We start from the raw sequence: 19,844 nt of genomic DNA, 5'->3' as shown, positions 1-19,844 counted from the left end.
AAAGGGGGCGGTTCCAATATCAAATTCACGCGCAAGATAGATCCAGAATAAAAGTCGCAATCCGTGAAATATTTATTGAAAATATCGGAATTGGAAACAATTTTATGAATTAACTAGTCATTTAACGCATATTTATAAGTATCTATTTGTACTTAAATGCACATTTTGAAAATTATTTTTGGAAAAGATGGCGGCGGTGGCAGCGGACTAGCGGATGGATACACAAAATTCTGACTTGCGTTGGCAAAGCCGTGTTTGATAGGGCCGATTTCTGTAACTTGTGTGACAGCACTCTATCCGTTCGGTTTCTCAGGAGGCTATTTGGAAAAAAGTCCCGATCTAGAAGAGTTTGTACCTTAGATTGTACCATCAGACCGTCATAATGGCGCAGATGTTACCCATCAGGTTTCAAGAGCATCTCCAGGTATTTTTTACCTTAATTTTGATCATTGTTTAAGTAAAAACCTTTATGGGTTTGACAGCCTGATTGTGGCCGGCCAATGACTCACACCGGCAATTCATTTTTTTAACGGATTGTACGGCTTTTCCGGTCCTGTAAAATGGCTTAAATGACGCACCTGCTTTTTTGGTTTCGTTTCAAGTATGAAACAAGTATATCGTTTAATAACTGTTGCAATGGGTATCAAGTGACATATACTTGCCAAGTCACACCTTTCGCAATCAATAGTTTTCAGCCATGATAAACGAGAACCTGATTTCACAAAATTTTTTCCAATTTATTTTGTGTGGCTTGAAGACTGACCACTTGAATTTTAAAGCTGTAATTGAGGTTGTCTGCATATGTAAGGGTTCCATAATCAATACTTGTTATTTGCAAGGAAGTGTTCTTGTTTCCCGATCACACATTTATGAGTGCTTCTTTTTTCACAATTTACACAGCTCACAAGTATTGGGATCAATGCCGCCAACATTGGATTCAGCACTCTCACCATGGAGTCGGACAAATTCATCTGTGTCCGAGAGAAGGTGGGAGAAACAGCACAGGTGGTCATCATTGACTTGCATGATCCAACCAACCCTATCAGAAGACCGATCTCTGCAGATTCAGCCATCATGAATCCAGCCAGCAAAGTGATTGCTCTAAAAGGTAAGTGTTCTTGAGTAAGTAATAGCATGATGGGTGTATGATTGTCTTTTTATGTTGACTTTTATTAGCTGGAAGAACCCTCCAGATTTTCAACATTGAAATGAAGTCAAAGATGAAGGCTCACACCATGACGGAAGACGTGGTGTTTTGGAAATGGATTTCTGTAAATACCATTGCCCTAGTCACCGAGGGTGCCGTCTACCATTGGCCCATGGAGGGTGATTCGCTTCCGCAGAAAATGTTTGACCGCCACTCCAGTTTGACAGGCTGTCAAATTATCAACTACAGAACGGACGCCAAGCAAACGTGGCTACTTCTTATTGGCATATCCGCCCAGCAAAATCGCGTCGTTGGAGCAATGCAACTTTACTCTGTCGAAAGAAAAGTCAGCCAACCCATCGAAGGTCACGCTGCTGCCTTCTCACAGTTCAAAATGGAGGGAAATCCTGAATTCTCTACCCTGTTTTGCTTCGCAGTCAGAAGTGCTCAGGGCGGAAAGGTAAACATTTAACCATTGTCGTCATTTCGATGAGTTTCAATCTTTAAATTTCCTCGCAGTTGCATATCATTGAAGTGGGAACGCCGCCAACCGGAAATCAGCCTTTTGCGAAGAAAAATGTCGATGTTTTCTTCCCACCCGAAGCCCAGAACGACTTTCCCGTAGCTATGCAGGTAAACTCTTATTTCCTTTCATTTAAAAAATGAATAATTTTGTACGCCGCAATAGAAACGTTTGTGAAAAACGATCGAATGTACTTTGACATTGTGTGTTTATTGTTAAATGTTGTTGTTTTTAGGTCAGCCCGAAACACGACGTACTGTATTTGATTACAAAGTACGGCTACATTCATTTGTATGACATGGAGACTGGTACCTGTATCTACATGAACCGAATTTCGGCAGAAACTGTATTCGTCACCGCCCCACACGAGCCCTCTTCGGGTATCATTGGGGTCAATCGCAAAGGCCAAGTATGTTTTGGTTTTCTTTTTTGTATTCTCCAGTGTTTTGAAAGTGTTGAAATGTAATGCTAACTTTTGAAAATCAGGTTCTATCTGTCAGCGTTGACGAGGATACCATCATCCAATACATCACGACGGCCATGCAAAATCCGGATCTTGCGTTGCGAATTGCTACTCGCAATAATCTTGCTGGGGCTGAGGAACTTTTTGTCCGCAAATTCAACACACTCTTCCAGGGTGGACAGTATGCCGAGGCCGCTAAAGTACATCTACCTTGCTTGTCGTATGCTTTGTTTGGTTTTAATGTTAGATTTATTTGTACCTAGGTTGCCGCCAATGCACCGAAGGCCATTCTGAGAACACCAGCCACAATCCAGCGCTTCCAAGCAGTGGCCGCTCAGCCAGGCCAAACTTCCCCGCTATTGCAGTATTTTGGAATCTTGTTGGATCAGGGACAGTTAAACAAATTTGAGTCCTTGGAACTATGTCGTCCCGTTCTTCAGCAAGGTCGCAAGCAGCTGCTAGAAAAGTGGTTGAAAGAGGATAAACTTGAATGCTCTGAAGAGCTTGGTGACTTGGTGAAACAGGCCGATCCTACTTTGGCCCTATCGGTTTACTTGCGAGCGAACGTGCCCAACAAAGTTATTCAGTGCTTTGCTGAAACTGGACAGTTCTCCAAAATTGTTCTGTATGCAAAGAAAGTGGGTTACACGCCCGATTATGTGTTCCTGCTACGTAGTGTCATGCGCATCAGTCCCGATCAAGGAGCAATGTTCGCTCAGATGCTGGTGCAAGACGATGAACCGTTAGCCGACATTGCCCAAATTGTTGACATTTTCCTTGAGCAAAACATGGTCCAACCGTGCACGGCGTTCCTTTTGGATGCATTGAAGAACAACCGTCCAGCCGAAGGGCCATTACAGACCAGATTGCTGGAGATGAATCTCCTTTCTGCTCCTCAGGTCAGTAAAAAAGAAAGATGATAATAATTTAAAAAAATTCAAATTTACTAATCACATTTCAATTTTTCTCTTTAGGTGGCCGATGCTATTTTGGGTAATCAAATGTTTACCCACTATGACAGAGCTCACGTTGCGCAGCTATGCGAAAAGGCCGGTCTTCTTCAAAGAGCTTTAGAGCATTACACCGATTTGTACGATATCAAGCGTGCTGTGGTCCACACTCACCTTCTAAACCCGGAATGGTTGGTGAACTACTTCGGTTCATTGTCTGTCGAGGATTCTTTGGAGTGTCTTCGTGCTATGCTGCAGGCTAACATTCGTCAGAACCTCCAGATTGGCGTTCAGATCGCCACCAAGTACCACGAACAACTTTCAACGAATTCGCTGATCGAGTTGTTCGAATCCTTCAAGGTTCGTGATTAAATATATAATTTTTTTAATCAAAGCGGGTTCTTAATTTGATTACCTGATGTTAGAGCTTTGAGGGACTTTTCTACTTCTTGGGATCTATTGTGAACTTCAGCCAAGATCCAGAAGTACATTTCAAGTACATTCAGGCCGCCTGCAAGACTGGACAGATCAAAGAAGTGGAGCGTATTTGTAGGGAGTCAAATTGCTACAATGCTGAAAGAGTCAAGAACTTCCTTAAGGTGGGTGTAATTGTGTACAATAGCTTGATAAGTGATTAGATCGATATCCTAACGGGCTTCATTTCTTTGTTCATTTTAGGAGGCAAAACTAACTGATCAGTTGCCGTTAATTATCGTGTGCGATCGTTTTGATTTCGTCCATGATTTGGTGCTCTATCTATACCGAAATAGCCTTCAAAAGTACATTGAAATCTATGTGCAGAAGGTGAATCCTTCTCGTTTGCCCGTAGTTATCGGCGGTCTGCTAGACGTTGATTGCTCGGAAGATGTCATCAAGTCCCTAATCTTGGTCGTGCGTGGCCAGTTCTCAACCGATGAGCTTGTAGAAGAGGTAGAGAAGAGGAATCGTCTTAAATTGCTCTTGCCCTGGTTGGAGTCACGAATCCATGAAGGATCGGTCGAGCCTGCCACTCACAACGCCTTGGCTAAAATTTATATCGACAGCAATAATAATCCTGAGCGCTTCCTTAAGGAAAATGGATACTACGACAGTCGCGTTGTTGGAAAATACTGTGAGAAGCGTGATCCACACTTGGCTTGCGTTGCCTACGAACGTGGCCAATGTGATCGTGAGCTTATTAAAGTTTGCAATGAGAATTCGCTCTTCAAGTCGGAGGCTCGTTACTTGGTTAGACGTCGCGATCCCGATCTTTGGGTGGAAGTGTTAAACGAAAGCAACCAATTCAGACGTCAGCTCATTGACCAAGTGGTCCAGACAGCCTTGTCAGAAACACAGGATCCAGAAGACATTTCCGTCACGGTCAAGGCCTTCATGACGGCTGATTTGCCCAACGAGTTGATTGAGTTATTGGAGAAAATTGTTTTGGACAGCTCTGTGTTCAGCGATCATCGTAACTTGCAGAATCTCCTCATCTTGACAGCTATCAAAGCCGATCGTACTCGGGTTATGGAATACATTAACCGTTTGGACAACTACGACGCGCCAGACATCGCAAATATTGCCATCTCCAACCAGCTCTACGAAGAGGCCTTTGCCATCTTCAAGAAATTTGATGTCAATGCTTCCGCTATCCAAGTACGTAGTGATGAATATAAATGTTTTTTACTATTTTTAAACATTCCTTTTTTTTTGGTCAAATAGGTATTGATAGAAAACGTCAACAATTTGGATCGTGCTTACGAGTTTGCCGAACGCTGTAACGAACCAGCCGTATGGTCACAGTTGGCCAAAGCGCAACTTCAGCAAGGTTTGGTCAAGGAGGCTATTGATTCGTTTATTAAAGCCGATGATCCTTCGGCCTATTTGGACGTGGTCTCGACTTCGCATCGTACCGGCAGCTGGGAGGATTTAGTTCGCTACCTGCAGATGGCTCGCAAGAAGGCGCGTGAATCGTTCATTGAATCTGAATTGATTTACGCTTATGCCCGCACCAACCGGCTTGCTGACTTGGAAGAGTTCATCGCCGGCCCGAACCATGCCGACATACAACGAATTGGTGACCGTTGCTATGATGACGGAATGTATGAGCCAGCTAAACTACTGTACAATAATGTTTCGAATTTTGCTCGATTGGCCATTACTTTGGTACACTTGAAAGGTATTTGGCAGATCTTTTGATGGCTGTTTATTTGCAATTTTCTGACATATTTTATTCACAGAGTTCCAGGGAGCTGTTGATTCGGCCCGTAAAGCCAACAGCACACGTACATGGAAGGAAGTCTGCTTTGCATGCGTTGATAACAAAGAATTTCGTTTGGCACAGATGTGCGGTCTTCACATTGTTGTTCACGCCGATGAATTAGAAGATTTGATCAACTACTATCAGGATCGTGGATATTTTGAGGAGTTGATCAATTTGCTTGAAGCAGCTCTTGGATTGGAACGCGCCCACATGGGTATGTTCACTGAATTGGGTATCCTCTACTCGAAGTACAAACCGGAGAAAATGCGCGAGCATCTCGAACTCTTCTGGTCACGTGTCAACATTCCTAAAGTTCTACGCGCTGCTGAACAGGTGAGATACCACGAGTTTTTTCTGTAAAATTAGCTTAATAAAATGTCAATATTGTTCTGCGAAAAAGGCACATTTGTGGGCTGAATTAGTCTTCCTCTACGACAAATACGAAGAATACGATAATGCTGTCTTGACAATGATGCAACACCCAACTGAAGCTTGGAGGGAAGGACATTTTAAAGACGTTATTACCAAAGTGGCCAATATTGAACTCTACTACAAGTAATTTTTAGCTTTTCCTCTTGTTTTTTTTTTTGGTTTTTTTTTTTATTATTTAATTACATTGCTAACACTGACTTTAACTTAAAGGGGCATCCAGTTTTATTTGGACTACAAACCAATGATGTTGAATGACCTACTTCTGGTGCTTTCACCTCGTATGGATCACACGCGCTCTGTCAACTTCTTTTCCAAGTACAATCACTTGGAAATGGTTAAGCCTTACCTACGTTCAGTTCAAAATTTGAACAACAAGGCAATCAACGAAGCTCTAAACAGTCTGCTTATCGACGAAGAGGATTACCAAGTAAGAAAGGCTTTCGATTTTTTTTTAGTTAGTTTTCCTAATGTCTTTTGTTTTGTAGGGATTGCGCACGTCGATCGATGCGTTCGACAACTTCGACACAATTGTATTGGCCCAACGATTGGAGAAGCACGAGTTGATAGAGTTCCGCAGGATCGCCGCCTATCTTTACAAGGGAAACAACCGCTGGAAGCAGTCCGTTGAGTTGTGCAAGAAAGATCGATTGTTCAAGGATGCGATGGAATACGCTTCTGAATCGAAGAACGCCGAGATCGCTGAAGAATTATTAGCTTGGTTCCTTGAACAGCGCAACTTCGATTGTTTTGCTGGCTGCCTCTACCAGTGTTATGATCTTCTTCATCCCGATGTCATTCTCGAGCTTGCCTGGCGTCACAAAATCATCGACTTTGCCATGCCTTACCTCATCCAGGTAATTTTGCTTCTATATTTAATTTCGTTAGATTGGTCTCTCAATGTTTCATTCCGTTGTTTTATCTAGGTCATGCGTGAATACGTCTCCAAGGTCGATAAGCTGGAGGCTGCCGAATCTGAACGCATTGAAGAAAACGACTCTCAGAGTCAACCCCCATCGATGATGATTGCGTCACAACAGCTCATGTTGACTGCACCTGGCTTCGCACCAGCGTACGCCCCCGGTTTTACACCAGGATACGGTTACGGCATGTAGAGATGAGAAGTACTGGCGTCATTTTTTCACGGTATTTGTCCGCGGCGTTTGTGTTCTTTTCTTTGACGTTCGTTTCGAAGTGTTTTTTAGAAGCAAGGAAAGATATATAACAGCAAACTATGTTAGAGATTCGTGGAGTGTGCGGACAACAAATTTACGACGTTAGTTTTAGAACAACTGGTTGGTCACAGGTTAAGCGAAGTAGCAGTAGCCAACTGCCTTCATCTGTCCGTCAGTGTCGGCGGAAACCATCAGAGCCAACATTTAATTTAGGGCTAAATGTGTTTTTTTTTTTTTTTCGTTCTTTTTTCTGTTTCAGCTGATTGATTGGTGATTCTTTTTGTTCGTGAATGTAATTCTGATGCTTATAAAATCCCTGAATCCGCATGTCCTGAGAAAAAAAAACCAAACCATAGTAGTGCGATGCCCACCAGTTTTGTGGATGATTTTTCACCCTTCTCCGCTGCCCGCTTACGTCACTTTCTACCACCAGCAATTTCATACCTTTTTGGTACTTTTCACATACCTGGTTTGATCGAGTTCTAGTAACTTGTACATTTTCATTCCACTTGTTTGGGCTTAAGTTGAATCATCGGAAGAGAAAATCGTTTGGGTTATTTATCGAGCGGGACGATAAAATTCATGGCTTCACAATTTTTCCTCCTGGAGTGAATTAAGCGGTCGTTTTCTGGATGTTGCGAACGTATGGCCATCCCTTTTTCATCCTCACTTGTGTTTGCCCCTCTTCTTGTATACACGCCCTTACACAAGACATTCTTCGCTGTCTCTTATTCACCCTTCTCCTTCGTTGGTGGTTTTATTATTCAAAAAAACGTTGTCTGTTTACTCTTATCTATTAGTTGGTTGTTTCTTAAACACTCCCCCATTCCTTGTGGTATGTTCTACTTTGTCTGTAGCCCATCTAAATGATTATGAATAAATACAGTTGTCACCACGACTCCAAACTATTTTGATCGGTCCAAATCTTTTATTTTATCAACTGGAAAAAAAATTCAAAAAAATTACATCCATGAGCTAGTCAGTCGTTTTGTGTGGGAACCGCGTGACGGTAGGAAATTCTAATAAAAAACAAGGGAATGAAAAATGAAATACGAAATTTTGTTTTCGAAGTAGCTGAGACTGCAATTTTCTAAATTTGAGCTTCAAATCTGCTCGATTCAATAAAATACGAGTGAAAACTAGTAATGGGCCGAGCACAATATATGGCGGATAAGAACTTTCGAGATATGTAACACGTTGTACATTTTGGGATTTTTTCGTCGGCTTGCGCAATCGATTCAGAGGGCGTTAACTCACGCTCCCTCGTGATTATAAATCGACTCCCGATTATATCGATTTAGTTATCGTCTGTATTGCTTTAAGGAATCGATCCAGACTTTTCCCAAATCGCAACTTACTTCCAGTCTCCCAGTTCTCAAGCAGGTTAGCTTGGTTTTTGTCTCTCAAGTATCTAGGTATGGATTGTGTAAATACTTTATTCTAATGTTGTAATTACCAGTAAAATTTACTTGTAGTTTTAAGGCAAATTTGGGAAAACTCGCTTGTTGGGTTTGTGGGGTTCTGTCATATTGTACTCGTACTCGATTTAACCGGTTCGTTGAGAGGAACGTGGAAAAAATGGCTGACTTAGTACATGTATTATGTATCTATACTATATAAACCTACAATACTGTTGCTAAGGGAATAAGAAGGTGGACAGTAATTATGGTTTAGTATCTATGTTAGATGTGCTTCTGTGTTTAATGATATGTCTAATTTATCATCCATTCCATTAGATACCTCCACTCAGTCATGGCTCCTCCCGTATATGCTGACCTTGGTAAATCATCCCGCGACGTATTTGGCAAAGGCTATCACTTCAGCCTGCTGAAGCTTGAATGCAAAACTAAGACCTCAAATGGGGTTGAATTCACCACGGGTGGTTCATCAAACATTGATAGTGGCAAAGTGGTCGGAAACTTGGAGACCAAATACAAGATTGGAGAATACGGTATGAGTTAAGCAAAAATTATAATGTTCTAGTTATAATATAAGATAATTGCTTATTAGGCTTGACCTTCACTGAGAAGTGGAACACTGACAATACCCTTGGAACTGAGATTGCCATCCAAGACAAGATCGCCCAGGGTCTGAAGCTTACTTTTGACTCTACCTTTGCTCCCCAAACTGGGTATTTTGTAACATATATACATTATTATGAGGAAGTAAATTAAAATGTTTACTTCTTTCAACCAAATAGCAAGAAAACTGGAATCGTCAAAGCCGAATACAAACACGACACAGCCACTTTGAACGCTGATGTTGACCTCAACGGTGGACCAACCATCAATGGTGCAGCAGTTTGCGGATATTTGGGCTGGCTAGCTGGTTACCAAATGTCCTTCGACATGTCCAAGTCTCAATTGACGCGTAACAATTTCTCCATTGCTTATGCCGCAAAAGATTTTGCACTCCACACCAATGTGTAAGTCAAATTATTGGATGAGGAACTTATTTATAAGGAATAATTTCACGATTTCTCGCTTGCTTTAGTAACGATGGACAAGAATTCGGAGGAGCCTTGTACCAAAAGGTCAATCCAAATCTTGAAACTGGTGTCCAACTTTCTTGGACCGCCGGTTCGAATGCCACCCGATTTGGCTTAGGCTGCAAGTACCAGTTAGATAATGACAGTGCAGTCCGCGCTAAGATCAACAATGTTTCTCAGCTTGGTCTGGGTTACCAACAGAAACTTCGCCAAGGTATGTCAAAAACCTGATCATGGAGCTCTTAGTTACGTTACTCACGCTTTGCATTTTTTTTTCCCTTTCAGGTGTTACCCTTACCCTATCGTCGTTGGTTGACTTGAAAAATTTCAACCAGGGAGGACATAAAATCGGCATGGCGTTGGAACTGGAAGCTTAATTCAGAAATCGTGTTTTAGCTTTGCGTATTGTGCAAGCTTTTCAAATGTAACTTTAATCATTGGCAAACCCTAGAAAAATAAAGATCCGTTCCAGTAGTATTCAGTAGGTGATTAATTTGCCTGTTCGACTGTGTCAGCTCTTTACGGTTGCGCCCATCTGCCCATTTTTACTTACTTGGTGTTAAAAGCTGGCCAAGTTGATGAAGCAATTAAACTGACTACCTAATTCACCTGTGTTTCCTTATTGGGTTTGACTAAACACCATATTTAGAAGCAAAGTGCATCTTTTAAATGTCGTTACCTGAAGAGAATACACGATAGTCACATAGATTGAATTCCAAGTATTTGATATTGTATGAGAAACAAAAGCTTTCCAATTGGCCAATGCGTGTTCGTGGACAACACGTACATTTATACTAACAATAAATAAATAAGAAATGCTAACATCAATTTTAGGCATGTGTTAATTCATATTTCATAGTTTCTGAATTTTTTCAGAATGGAATTGTTGGAGTATGCTGTACCACTTGGTTGAAATATTTCATTTGATCTGGGATTTGTTGGCACCCAACCACTGTTGAATTCAAGCATTTTCCCATCAGTCTTGGGTGTGGCCCAATGGAAAACCTACAGCATAATTTTGGTAAAACTATATTTTTTGCTATTCTCTTCTTCTTTTTTACAAAAATGTATTATCATAGTACTCTATTATATATTTCATTGACTTACTGGAGTACCAAATCCTTTTTGCATTGTTACCCACTGCTTGTATGTAACTGCAATACCACTTGCTTTCCATCTGTCATAATCTTTTCGTTTATCTGGGTCACACAGTACTTCTTTGGCTTCCTGTTAAGACATAAAGAGTGCTAATGGCATTACTTATACTTCACTATTAAGTTTCATGGAATCAGATTCACCTGAAGTTTTTGAAACTGGGCAGTCAATGTATCATCTTGACTTTTATCTGGATGACAAAGTAATATTCTATGCTTATACTCAATCAAGATTTGTTCTGCCTAAGTTGCAAAAATTAAGCTTATGGTTTTATAATCAAATAATACATATGAAGATAAATATAGCTTGATTTCTTACACTTGAAGAATCTTTGCAACCCAATACGCAATAATAATCATCTTCTAAACGGCGCTCGGAAAACGTAAACGAATTCATGTGTTTTCTGTATATAAGTAGATAAAGACGATTAGTGAAATTTAATAATCAACCAAATTTTCTTTGCTGAATTTAAACTCCGAAGTTGTGAAGTTGTGGAAAGGTATTTGTTGTCATGGTATCTGTCGTAGCCTACTGTGTGATTGTTTATATGGTAATAAAACGCCATCTGCTGGAATCGTTCGACATTTTGACTTTTTAGGAAAAGAAACCAAAAGAAATTAAATATCGATTTAAAGTTAAAAAAAAAATTTTTTCGAATGAATCTCCGCTTTTTTTATTTTGAATCTGCTCTCTTCTTTTTATCTGCTTAAAGGTTTCCTTAAATGAAAGTTATCTCGGATGAAAATCTCAGGATTGAACGGTTCTTATTAAGAAAATTTTCCAGTCGCTTGGTGGGTCTCTTTCCTATATGAATAAAGAATGAGACTTGCAAAGGCCTCCTAGTCCGAAGCTTGGGATTGAACGTTATACTCCGTAAAAAAACTGAAAGGGTAGATCGGTCACTAGTTTTGATAACTGACAGTTAAGACAAATACATTCCAAATTCTGAAGGATTTTTAAATCCGGTTTTATGTTTTATTTTATTTTATACGTAACTTTATTTGAATTTCCGTCCCATTATTTAATTCAATTTCAATATTTTAATTCGAGTTCAGTGAAACTTCATGATCTATGTGTTCGTGTATGTGTATTATATAATCGATCAAACCCCATCACCGCACAATCCCAATTCATGGAACGACTCTACAGTCGAAAATATCAAAAGTTTCAAATGTGTCTCAGCATCAGACCAGCGAATCCTTCTTATAGTATTTGTAGGTCTGTCGTCCAAGTTTGTTGATCTTTAATAGATTTCGGCGTATCATCGTCAGTCTACATATACGTCAAGAACTAGAAGACATGAATATACCATTAAGAATTTCAGGGAATTTTGATATTTTACGTATGAATCGATCACGATCTTTTGAATGCACCAGTAGACCAGATATCATGAGCGGGGGAGTGGGAGACAGACAGATCCAAATAAACCGACGAATCCCGTCAAAAAATTTGCCCCGGTACCCTACACCAACCCGATTATGCGCATATAATAATAGCAGTTGTATGTGCCATACAAACATGGAGGAAAAAGTTAACACAGTCCACAAGATTTCTTGCAGTTCAACTTCATGTAATCGGCATTGGCCTTGCACTGGCCGCGCTCCGACCAAGCTCCGCAGTATCGATTATGGTCGACGCATGCCGCGCTGGAAGCTGCTGGATTGACGTAGAAGTTACAGCCGATAAATAAACAAATAAACAAAACAAAAAAAGAGAGTCACATGACGTGTTACCGTTACATTAGTGCGCAAAACGTAGCGTCGTAAACACTTAGTTTTATGGGGGGATAGCTGGCAGCGAAATTGAGTCGTCTAAGCAGATCATTAATCCAGTTCAGATGAAAATTACATAACATGAGCTGTCATTTCGCAGGTAGCAGTAAAGGAAATGAAGAAACTTTCAAGTGAGTTTTCTAGTAGAGTTTGCCTTATTCTAGGGAATATAGTACGACATTTTGCATTCCTCGTTAAACAAGAATAAGTCGGAATAAGTACGTCGTCCTTAGTTAAAAGGCAAGGTAAAGAAAGGAGGTTGGGTCACAATTTATATAAAATTGCCATTGTCATGATTTGACGTGTTTAACCAGTTTCGAAGTTGGAGTACCGAGTTTGAGATTCTTCGAAGCTGATAGGAGTTATATAAGCTATAACTAGTGTAACTCTTAAAGTTTTCTTACTTCCCCCTTAGCATTCATATACTTTTTCCTCCGTCCTAGCAGTTGAGAAAAAATCCCCATAGGCTAAATCGCAGAGAAAGTCCTTGATATAAATGTACGGCTACATTGACGATAGAAAACTTTGGTGTTGATGGAACTCTGGGAGTTTAAAGTTTCTCCTTGATTATACAAGTTATAAAAAAAAACCTTAGTTCTAGTTTTCTACCGTGTCTACAGCTCCACTTCACTTTGGTACCCATTATTTAAGTGAATTTTTTAAAGGATTTTTTTTAAAGCAGTTCCAAGTTAACGACAAATAAAAAATAAAAGACGACCTATATACCTGATCCGCAGAATTTGCAGCTTTTACTGCAGTAAAGCTTCATGTAGTCGGCATTCTTGTCACACTCGCCCGTTTTGGCCCTGCATCGAAACAAGTGTAAATATTAAAGCAGAAAGTCGTATATGTGTTCTACAGCGATTGCACGCGAGAAGTGTAACAGCCAATAACACGAGTGAGTTTTCCCATGTCTCGACTGAAGCTAACTCGTTCTTTTCGTGCAGCACTGCAGCCTTCCCGTCTGGTGGTGGAATGAACTTGGGATGTTTACCATTGATCGCAGTAGACGTTGAAGTTGTCGCAATCCACTCCTGTCAACACAAACAAAACGAACCGTGTTTACTTATCACGTCTGCTTAACATAAAATGTACCGGCCAAACAAACACCGCGACTCTTTGTAACCCGTAACGCGATCCGTATCGCTACCGTATATGATTGACTCAGACTGCTGGGCTATTCATATTTCGGTACTACAATCGACTACAATGGTATAGGAATGAATCCCAAAGAATCTGCAATTGAAATCTGAATTGGATCGACTCGCGTCGAGAACCTTTGAATAACAGTGAGACCTCGCCAGATTATATTAGAAACTCTATCACGACGACAGTCGACAGCACTTCAAGCAGCTCAAAGTTGAAGAAGTAGGCTACAGTAAAAAATGGGGCCATATACGTTGCCATATTAACTGGATGGCTGACTTACCGCACAGTTTACACGATTTTCGGCAGCTCACGCTCTGAAAGGGTTGGAAAAGGAAAAAAAAAGGCATATGTATTAAGGTGCAATAATAATGATGCAATAATAATTATTATGTGACTGACCATCCAGGCTTTGTTCTTGTCACACTCGCCAGTCGCCGACCAGATTTTGCAATGCTTATGGCTGTCTTCACATTTACCTAAAAAAGGGGGGTGATTTTGAAGAATTGTAAGTTAACTAAGGTGAAATATTTTTTTGTAAAGGTAAAATTGTGGGCTTTCTATTTAGTCTGCATCCGACACTTGGATCAGACATCAGAGGCAGATGGAAATGTCAGGGAACTGACCTAACTATCAACTAATTTTCCTTTTGCGATATTTTCTCGCTCTAAGCGGAAGGTGCGAAGTGAGAAATCAATTCAAAAGCAGGAATAAAAAAAAAATCAACGACTGCCTGTCGAATATTCTCATTATAGCGTCCCATTAACGCCAGCAGATCATCGTCTATCGCTCTTGAGTGAAGGCTACCATTTGGCGGTGAAGTTTCCATAATGAAATATAAGAAAAGAAGCGCTTTCTATGAAAGCTTTCATTTGCAGTCGGCCGTTAATCGACCATCTATTTAAACCGCTTTCACGACATCTTGAACATATAACATTTTACTTTTATCGTCGCCAGGATCGTCTCGACATACCTGGCAATTCGGTTGACACAAGTGGGGCCATTGTGGTGGATACCGTCGACACTCCGCCGTTTTTGCCGCACTCGTAAAGTTTGTTCAGCTTCATGACGTCAACCTTTGATTAAAGTTATAAAATGAGTCCTGGTGTTCTTTAAGATGCTAGGCAAGATGAAAAAAGGTTTTAACCAATATATATCATATGACCGTATTGGATATTAATAATAATTTGATTAGTTTCATACGTCACTGAATCCTCTTCTCTGTCCCAGCTCAGTGCCTTGCTTCTTGGTAATGATGGTGGGACGTTCGCGGTTCTTGGCGAAGGCGAAAGCGTCGTAGTGCATAACGGAACCTGTTTCGTGCGGAAAACGAGAACAGAAAAGGAACGCAGCGTTGTTTAGCCTTATCGATTGAAATCCTCATAGGGAAAACGACGACGGAAACTTTTCTGCCTTCTTCCGCCATCGATCATGACAATAAGATGACAGAAAAGAAAGAAGATAATAGAAACTGATTATGTAGGAGAAGATAGAATGGAAATGGAAGGGAAAAAAAACACTGTTTGGGCAGAAAGGAGATTGAATTGAAAGGAATCTTTTTATATCTATATACTCTATATGGAGAAGAGAAAAGCTGTTATGTAACAACCTGTGTCGTACGGTGCACCGAGGTATTGGATCCGGTCCAGGTTATACTTTTGAAAGTTGTAGGCCATTCCTGTCATCAGATGAAGTAGAAAGAGGAGTTGACGTTCAGATATAAAAAGATTTAATATGTATACACAGTATAATGATTGTTCCTCCCTTTAGAAAAAAATTATGAATAAGGTTGCTTGGCACAAATCCCCCAAAAGAGGAAGAAGGAAACGTTGTTTCCGTTGAATTCGACAAAACAATTTAAGAGGATGTATAAGAGAATGGAGCATCTATAACCCCAAAAGTATCCATCTTTTACTAAGGTATTGCTCTGCGCTGAATTGAAGAATGCATGCTGAAAATCAATTTGGTTTCCTTCCGGAAAATACCTAATTGTCCTTATTCTTCTATTTTTAGTGAAAACTATGGCAACGCATATTATGCAATTCTCTCCTGTTGTATGAGTTCATAGAGTCCTCCGTACATGCTAAGGTAATAGTTCTTAGTCAAGATCGATGAAACAATCGACGTAACATACCGTCGATAATATTGTCCCAATTGATGGTGATGAATTCGTCACGATCCCCTCTGCTCTGCTCGTGCTGCTCATCGTCACGCGGGTCCAAAGGTCACGGAGGAAATAACACAGACATTCATCCAATTGATCGTCACGTTGTACAATAAAAAAGAACTAGTCAATATTTCTTCAGATCGCGTATCTATAACTCGCCCCTCAGCAGATATTGATCACTGCAGAGAGAGAGAGAGAGAGAGAGAGAGAGAGAGAGGCCGTATTTACTTACCCAGAACCCGGCGGCGTGCATCAGTTCGTGAATGACGATGCCCACGTAGACGCAACCGCTTCCCTGTTGATGGTACAACAAAACAGTGAATGATGGCAGCGATTGACGACAAAATGGCGCAAATGGCAACAAAAGGAGATTTCACACGAGCAGAAAGCGCGATAAAACTCACGCGTGAGTACTGCCTAATTTAGCTGACTGAAGCACTTACCAAGGAGACGGGCTGAGCGCCACCGGTGCGTCCGACATTGCTGCTGCACCTGTTCATTTTCAACAAACCGAAACGGATCACATATGTAGAGCGATATATACTTAACCATTACAATGAAGCGCAAAAACGAACCGCGGCCGCTCGCTAAGTGGTGGAATTGCTCGAATAATTTGATTATACAACAGCAGCAGACGATTAGTTATGGAAAGCGTCTAGCGTATCTATTATTGAGTTAGAAGTGAGAGCAAATGGTGGGAAAAGGTCAAAATGACACGCTCGTACTGTATTAGAGATAGGGAGACTGCGGATATGCAAAGTATAAAACAGAACCATTGCGTATGATCAATGGCTGTATATACAAATCAACTGGACAAGGGCACCCAGTTCAAAGAAAATGCATGGATACCCTGGACGAACACACACCATCCATATCCGGCAATCACGCAATTTGATTTTCTCTTCAACTCCAACGAGAAGCCACTTGTAGTGGGTGTGCCCTATGAACAAAGTTGTGTCACGGCGCAACGGGTTGGTTAATCTGATTGAATGATGGACCGATCCTTCCTGCTGTATACACGAGCGCCCTATACAAACGCGAAGATGATTCAAAATCCCCGACAACATATTTCTCTCCCACGCTCCTAATCGAGTAACAGCCTAAATGCCAAAGAGACGCTATAGCAACTTGACTGGAACAGTTATATTTTTTTACATCATTATTCATTAGGCTGCTACCAGAAGAAGAAAAGAAAAGGGTTTCCTTTTTTATATTCCTTTTTTGCGGAAGAATGTAAAATGTCATTCCCCCCATAAAATCTCATTCAGTTGATCGAGAGTCACGCCTACGGATATTTAAATATGGGAAATAATCAGATTAGCATGCATCAAGTTTTAGTTATAGACCGTATTTAAGTATATCGTCACTCGTATTCGACGCTGCACATCACGTCACTCCCCTGTGACCAGCCATACATAATATGACAAGTGTGTATTCAACAGTGTTGACATTAAATATTTACCCTGATCCGGGCATAATGTGGACGTAGTCACGCTGGTTGGTCCGTGGAACGAATCGGATGCAGGTTTTATTATGGTACTCGAGCATGGCTCTGGCGATCACGCTCCGGTCGTTCATGGCTTGACATTTGAATAATGCAAATTATAAGAAGAGTATTAGACGGACATAGACGTGCCGCACGTATATTAACAGTGCTCAGCAGACACGCAACTAAAATGAGTCATTCAATCGAAAAGAGCTTTCGTTCGGAAAATAGAAACTCCAGCAGGTTTCTAGCCATAATCATAGCATCTCGTATTAGTTGCTGGCAATACTGTGTCGAAGCTTCAAAGCGAATGTCACAATGGCGTGATGAATGCACATTAACCTTTATGGCGTTATTCATGTGTGACCGAAACTATAGCGACTAGTGGCGTGCCATTGATGCCAGCATTTCGTAAATGAAATTCCTTACTTCGAGTATTATACTTTGGGTCTGATAAGAGTCAAGATTAACTCACCGAAGGAGGCCGAAATAACGTAGGGAATGGTACTAGAAGGCCAGCGGAGATTCATGTCAATAATGGCATTTTTGCCCATTGGCTGGCAAAAAAAAAGAAAAAAGTGGTAAAGGTCAAGTTGGATCAATTCAAATAAGATGTTTGGTGTAATTTGAGTTGCATATGAATATGACAGGTTCAGCAATAGGTATAAATATGCTATTTTTGTGCGTATAAGAATACACAATGCTTACTTTAGCCCCGGATTTGCCCAGCTTAAAGGACTTGCCAATGGCCATGTCCGCACTCGAGACGCCAGCAATATCACCTTCGAAAAGCCCAGCAATCTCGATGGGATCGCCCCCCAACTTGTCACGGGGAGGTGGATCCATGGCTGTGATAAAAACCACATTAATGTCAACAGAACTGAACAAGACAAGTGGAAAAATCGGCAAAGGTTGTGGGCAAACATTATAAGTATGCTCCCCACACTCGATTCCGCTAATCTTTACTACGTATACTATATGTTAGTTGTGTATGTACGTAATAAGGACCGACGCGACTGCGACTTTTGATAGTTGCATTTTAGCCTTAAGATCGATTTGAAGGGAATAAGGAAATTGGTCACCCAAATTGCGTAAATAACTTACAGACTTTTTTGGCGTTATTGAAGTCGGCTGGAGTCAAAGGTTCGCCAGGTATTTCGTTATCCTGCCAAAAGAAAAATACAGTACATGAATTACAGTTGTTTTCAGGTGAGATTCAACATTTGGCCGACATTTTGTGAACGGAAAACTTTCCTACCCTTTACACATCTCCTACATAACGTCTGAATTGTACAACAAGTGCAATATACTGCGACCTTTCTCGTGACAAAAACAAACAATCAAATATCTTTAACTGTAAGTATACGCCCCTCACTGTCTGCATAGGCAGTCTCGGCGGCCATTGTGGCCTGTGCTGTCGTACAAGCTTTTAAAGTATCGCTTTTCAGTATAAGGCGCTTTCTGCGTGGGCTGCACCTGCAAGGTATACAATCCCTGTATATAAAGGGAACACGGTTTCTATCCTCCAGTGTCTCTATATAAAAACGTGACGCTGCACGACGTGCGTAAGCACATAATACCATGCATGTAACCTACCGGCAAGAAATATTCAATCATTTACCAACAAAACCCGTATAGACTATACATGTATCTTTTATTTATTCGCTCTTACGCCAGCCAGGGAAAAAATTTTGCTAGACTTTGCAGCATTCATGTTACCTGAAACAGAAACTTTGACGCACATCAATTCCAGATAATACTTACCGGAGACAGGATAATCCAATGAACCGAGTCGGATCATTTTTTAACGGGCCTTTTTTTTAGCTCATACGGTTTGTAAAACTGAATACTGTATTCCTGTGCACGTACGCTACCTTTCCTATTTTCTCCGACCTTGATTTAAAATGAATGAGGGCAATGACCACGGACCAAACCCAAAACGGCGGTTCATTCGAGTTCGTTCTCTTTTTTTTCTACTTTTTGCGCCAATAAAAGCGAAACGAGGGAAGACATCAAAATCGTCTTAGGAATAATCGAATTTCTCGGGAACGAAAAATTGTGACGCAACCGTTTTATTATCAGAAATCATACGTACCGGATCGGCATTACCGAGGGCGATGCCACTGAGATCAACCGCGGCGTCGTCACTCATGGGAGCGTCCGGTTCGCGGAACGTTGTCGGATCAGAGTCGGCGGCGCTTTTCGCCACCAGAACGGACAAGGTGCAGAATATGATGGCGGTGATCTTCATCATTATATGTGTAGAAGGTCACGTATTCAATTAATTACGTCGCTAAATAGCTAATTGAAGCTGAAAGGGGTAACAAAAAGCACCGTGCTGGTAATCAAATGGACGGGTAATAATAAACACGGGGGGAAATCTAAACACTGGCGATCGCTGTTGCCCCAGGACGAGCTACACTCAATCGAAACTTGTGCAAGACTCTTTTCCAAACTCTCATTATGGCCCTTTATATACCGACTCGTATCGACGATGGGTGCTGGGCCCGCTGATCAATGGCAGGTGCCCCTTTTCTCCTGGCGTGATGACGAAATCATTCTGGGTTTTTCTGTTCTAAACATGAATAAAAAAAAAGGATAGGCCATAGCTCCCGTTAAACATTCCCGGTTGGTCGGGGGTGTTATGCATCACACGGAACCAAGTGTTTATTCAAAATATATATAGGAAATGCGAGGGGAG

The 19,844-nt window shown here is 41.0% G+C and overlaps 4 protein-coding genes across 6 annotated transcripts; 2 read left to right on the top strand and 2 right to left on the bottom strand.

Moving 5' to 3' along the window:
• Positions 1-79: 79 nt before the first annotated feature.
• Positions 80-7,837, top strand: LOC124189105 (clathrin heavy chain 1). Its single transcript, XM_046582018.1, has 16 exons — positions 80-424; positions 901-1,108; positions 1,177-1,607; positions 1,667-1,780; positions 1,906-2,079; positions 2,157-2,333; positions 2,397-3,032; positions 3,108-3,443; positions 3,509-3,682; positions 3,762-4,718; positions 4,785-5,241; positions 5,303-5,658; positions 5,726-5,880; positions 5,968-6,184; positions 6,243-6,611; positions 6,681-7,837. Exons 1-16 carry the CDS (start codon positions 383-385, stop codon positions 6,867-6,869), a joined length of 4,992 nt encoding a protein of 1,663 aa, XP_046437974.1. The 5' UTR covers positions 80-382; the 3' UTR covers positions 6,870-7,837.
• Positions 7,838-8,158: 321 nt separating this feature from the next.
• LOC124189137 (voltage-dependent anion-selective channel protein 2-like) lies at positions 8,159-10,130 on the top strand. Of its 2 annotated transcripts, none has more exons than XM_046582021.1 (6): positions 8,159-8,312; positions 8,666-8,880; positions 8,940-9,060; positions 9,130-9,354; positions 9,423-9,631; positions 9,703-10,130. In XM_046582021.1, exons 2-6 carry the CDS (start codon positions 8,682-8,684, stop codon positions 9,792-9,794), a joined length of 846 nt encoding a protein of 281 aa, XP_046437977.1. In that variant the 5' UTR covers positions 8,159-8,312; positions 8,666-8,681; the 3' UTR covers positions 9,795-10,130. The 2 variants fall into 2 exon arrangements, with proteins under 2 accessions (XP_046437977.1, XP_046437976.1); XM_046582020.1 differs by having other exon boundaries at positions 8,220-8,344.
• On the bottom strand, positions 10,120-11,119 carry LOC124189179 (J domain-containing protein-like). The gene is made up of 4 exons (XM_046582023.1): positions 10,891-11,119; positions 10,716-10,814; positions 10,525-10,644; positions 10,120-10,422 (listed from the first exon to the last, which is right to left on the bottom strand). The coding sequence occupies exons 1-4, from the start codon at positions 10,966-10,968 to the stop codon at positions 10,264-10,266; spliced, it is 456 nt and encodes a 151-aa protein (XP_046437979.1). The 5' UTR covers positions 10,969-11,119; the 3' UTR covers positions 10,120-10,263.
• A 523-nt stretch (positions 11,120-11,642) lies between these two features.
• Positions 11,643-19,595, bottom strand: LOC124193737 (zinc metalloproteinase nas-13-like). 2 transcript variants are annotated; one of them, XM_046587724.1, is made up of 16 exons: positions 19,239-19,595; positions 18,248-18,308; positions 17,852-17,991; positions 17,619-17,700; positions 17,120-17,237; positions 16,101-16,149; positions 15,890-15,952; positions 15,625-15,688; positions 15,100-15,168; positions 14,694-14,803; positions 14,464-14,566; positions 13,893-13,969; positions 13,774-13,807; positions 13,339-13,378; positions 13,071-13,150; positions 11,643-12,228 (listed from the first exon to the last, which is right to left on the bottom strand). In XM_046587724.1, exons 1-16 carry the CDS (start codon positions 19,395-19,397, stop codon positions 12,104-12,106), a joined length of 1,374 nt encoding a protein of 457 aa, XP_046443680.1. In that variant the 5' UTR covers positions 19,398-19,595; the 3' UTR covers positions 11,643-12,103. The 2 variants fall into 2 exon arrangements, with proteins under 2 accessions (XP_046443680.1, XP_046443750.1); XM_046587794.1 differs by having other exon boundaries at positions 11,643-12,225.
• Between the last annotated feature and the right edge of the window lie 249 nt (positions 19,596-19,844).

The sequence above is a fragment of the Daphnia pulex genome, chromosome 1 (assembly GCF_021134715.1).
Source record: "Daphnia pulex isolate KAP4 chromosome 1, ASM2113471v1".
NCBI lineage: Eukaryota > Metazoa > Arthropoda > Branchiopoda > Diplostraca > Daphniidae > Daphnia > Daphnia pulex.
The sequence above is the reverse complement of the archived record's forward strand: the minus strand, read 5'-3'. Positions and strand labels throughout refer to the sequence as shown.

Excerpts from the sequence above, each read along its gene's own strand:
- LOC124189105 (XM_046582018.1), top strand. The coding sequence starts at position 383 with ATGGCGCAGATGTTACCCATCAGGTTTCAAGAGCATCTCCAG. Across the intron at positions 5,242-5,302 it reads TACTTTGGTACACTTGAAAG|AGTTCCAGGGAGCTGTTGAT; the intron begins GTATTTGGCAGA and ends TTTTATTCACAG. Across the intron at positions 6,612-6,680 it reads CCATGCCTTACCTCATCCAG|GTCATGCGTGAATACGTCTC; the intron begins GTAATTTTGCTT and ends TGTTTTATCTAG.
- LOC124189137 (XM_046582021.1), top strand. The coding sequence starts at position 8,682 with ATGGCTCCTCCCGTATATGCTGACCTTGGTAAATCATCCCGCGACGTA. Across the intron at positions 9,061-9,129 it reads ACCTTTGCTCCCCAAACTGG|CAAGAAAACTGGAATCGTCA; the intron begins GTATTTTGTAAC and ends TCAACCAAATAG. Across the intron at positions 9,632-9,702 it reads CCAACAGAAACTTCGCCAAG|GTGTTACCCTTACCCTATCG; the intron begins GTATGTCAAAAA and ends TTTCCCTTTCAG.
- LOC124189179 (XM_046582023.1), bottom strand. The coding sequence starts at position 10,968 with ATGAATTCGTTTACGTTTTCCGAGCGCCGTTTAGAAGATGATTATTAT. Across the intron at positions 10,645-10,715 it reads CCCAGTTTCAAAAACTTCAG|GAAGCCAAAGAAGTACTGTG; the intron begins GTGAATCTGATT and ends ATGTCTTAACAG. Across the intron at positions 10,423-10,524 it reads AAAAAGGATTTGGTACTCCA|GTTTTCCATTGGGCCACACC; the intron begins GTAAGTCAATGA and ends ATTATGCTGTAG.
- LOC124193737 (XM_046587724.1), bottom strand. The coding sequence starts at position 19,397 with ATGATGAAGATCACCGCCATCATATTCTGCACCTTGTCCGTTCTGGTG. Across the intron at positions 14,567-14,693 it reads AGAGAAGAGGATTCAGTGAC|GTTGACGTCATGAAGCTGAA; the intron begins GTATGAAACTAA and ends CTTTAATCAAAG. Across the intron at positions 13,151-13,338 it reads AACGTCTACTGCGATCAATG|GGCCAAAACGGGCGAGTGTG; the intron begins GTAAACATCCCA and ends GTTTCGATGCAG.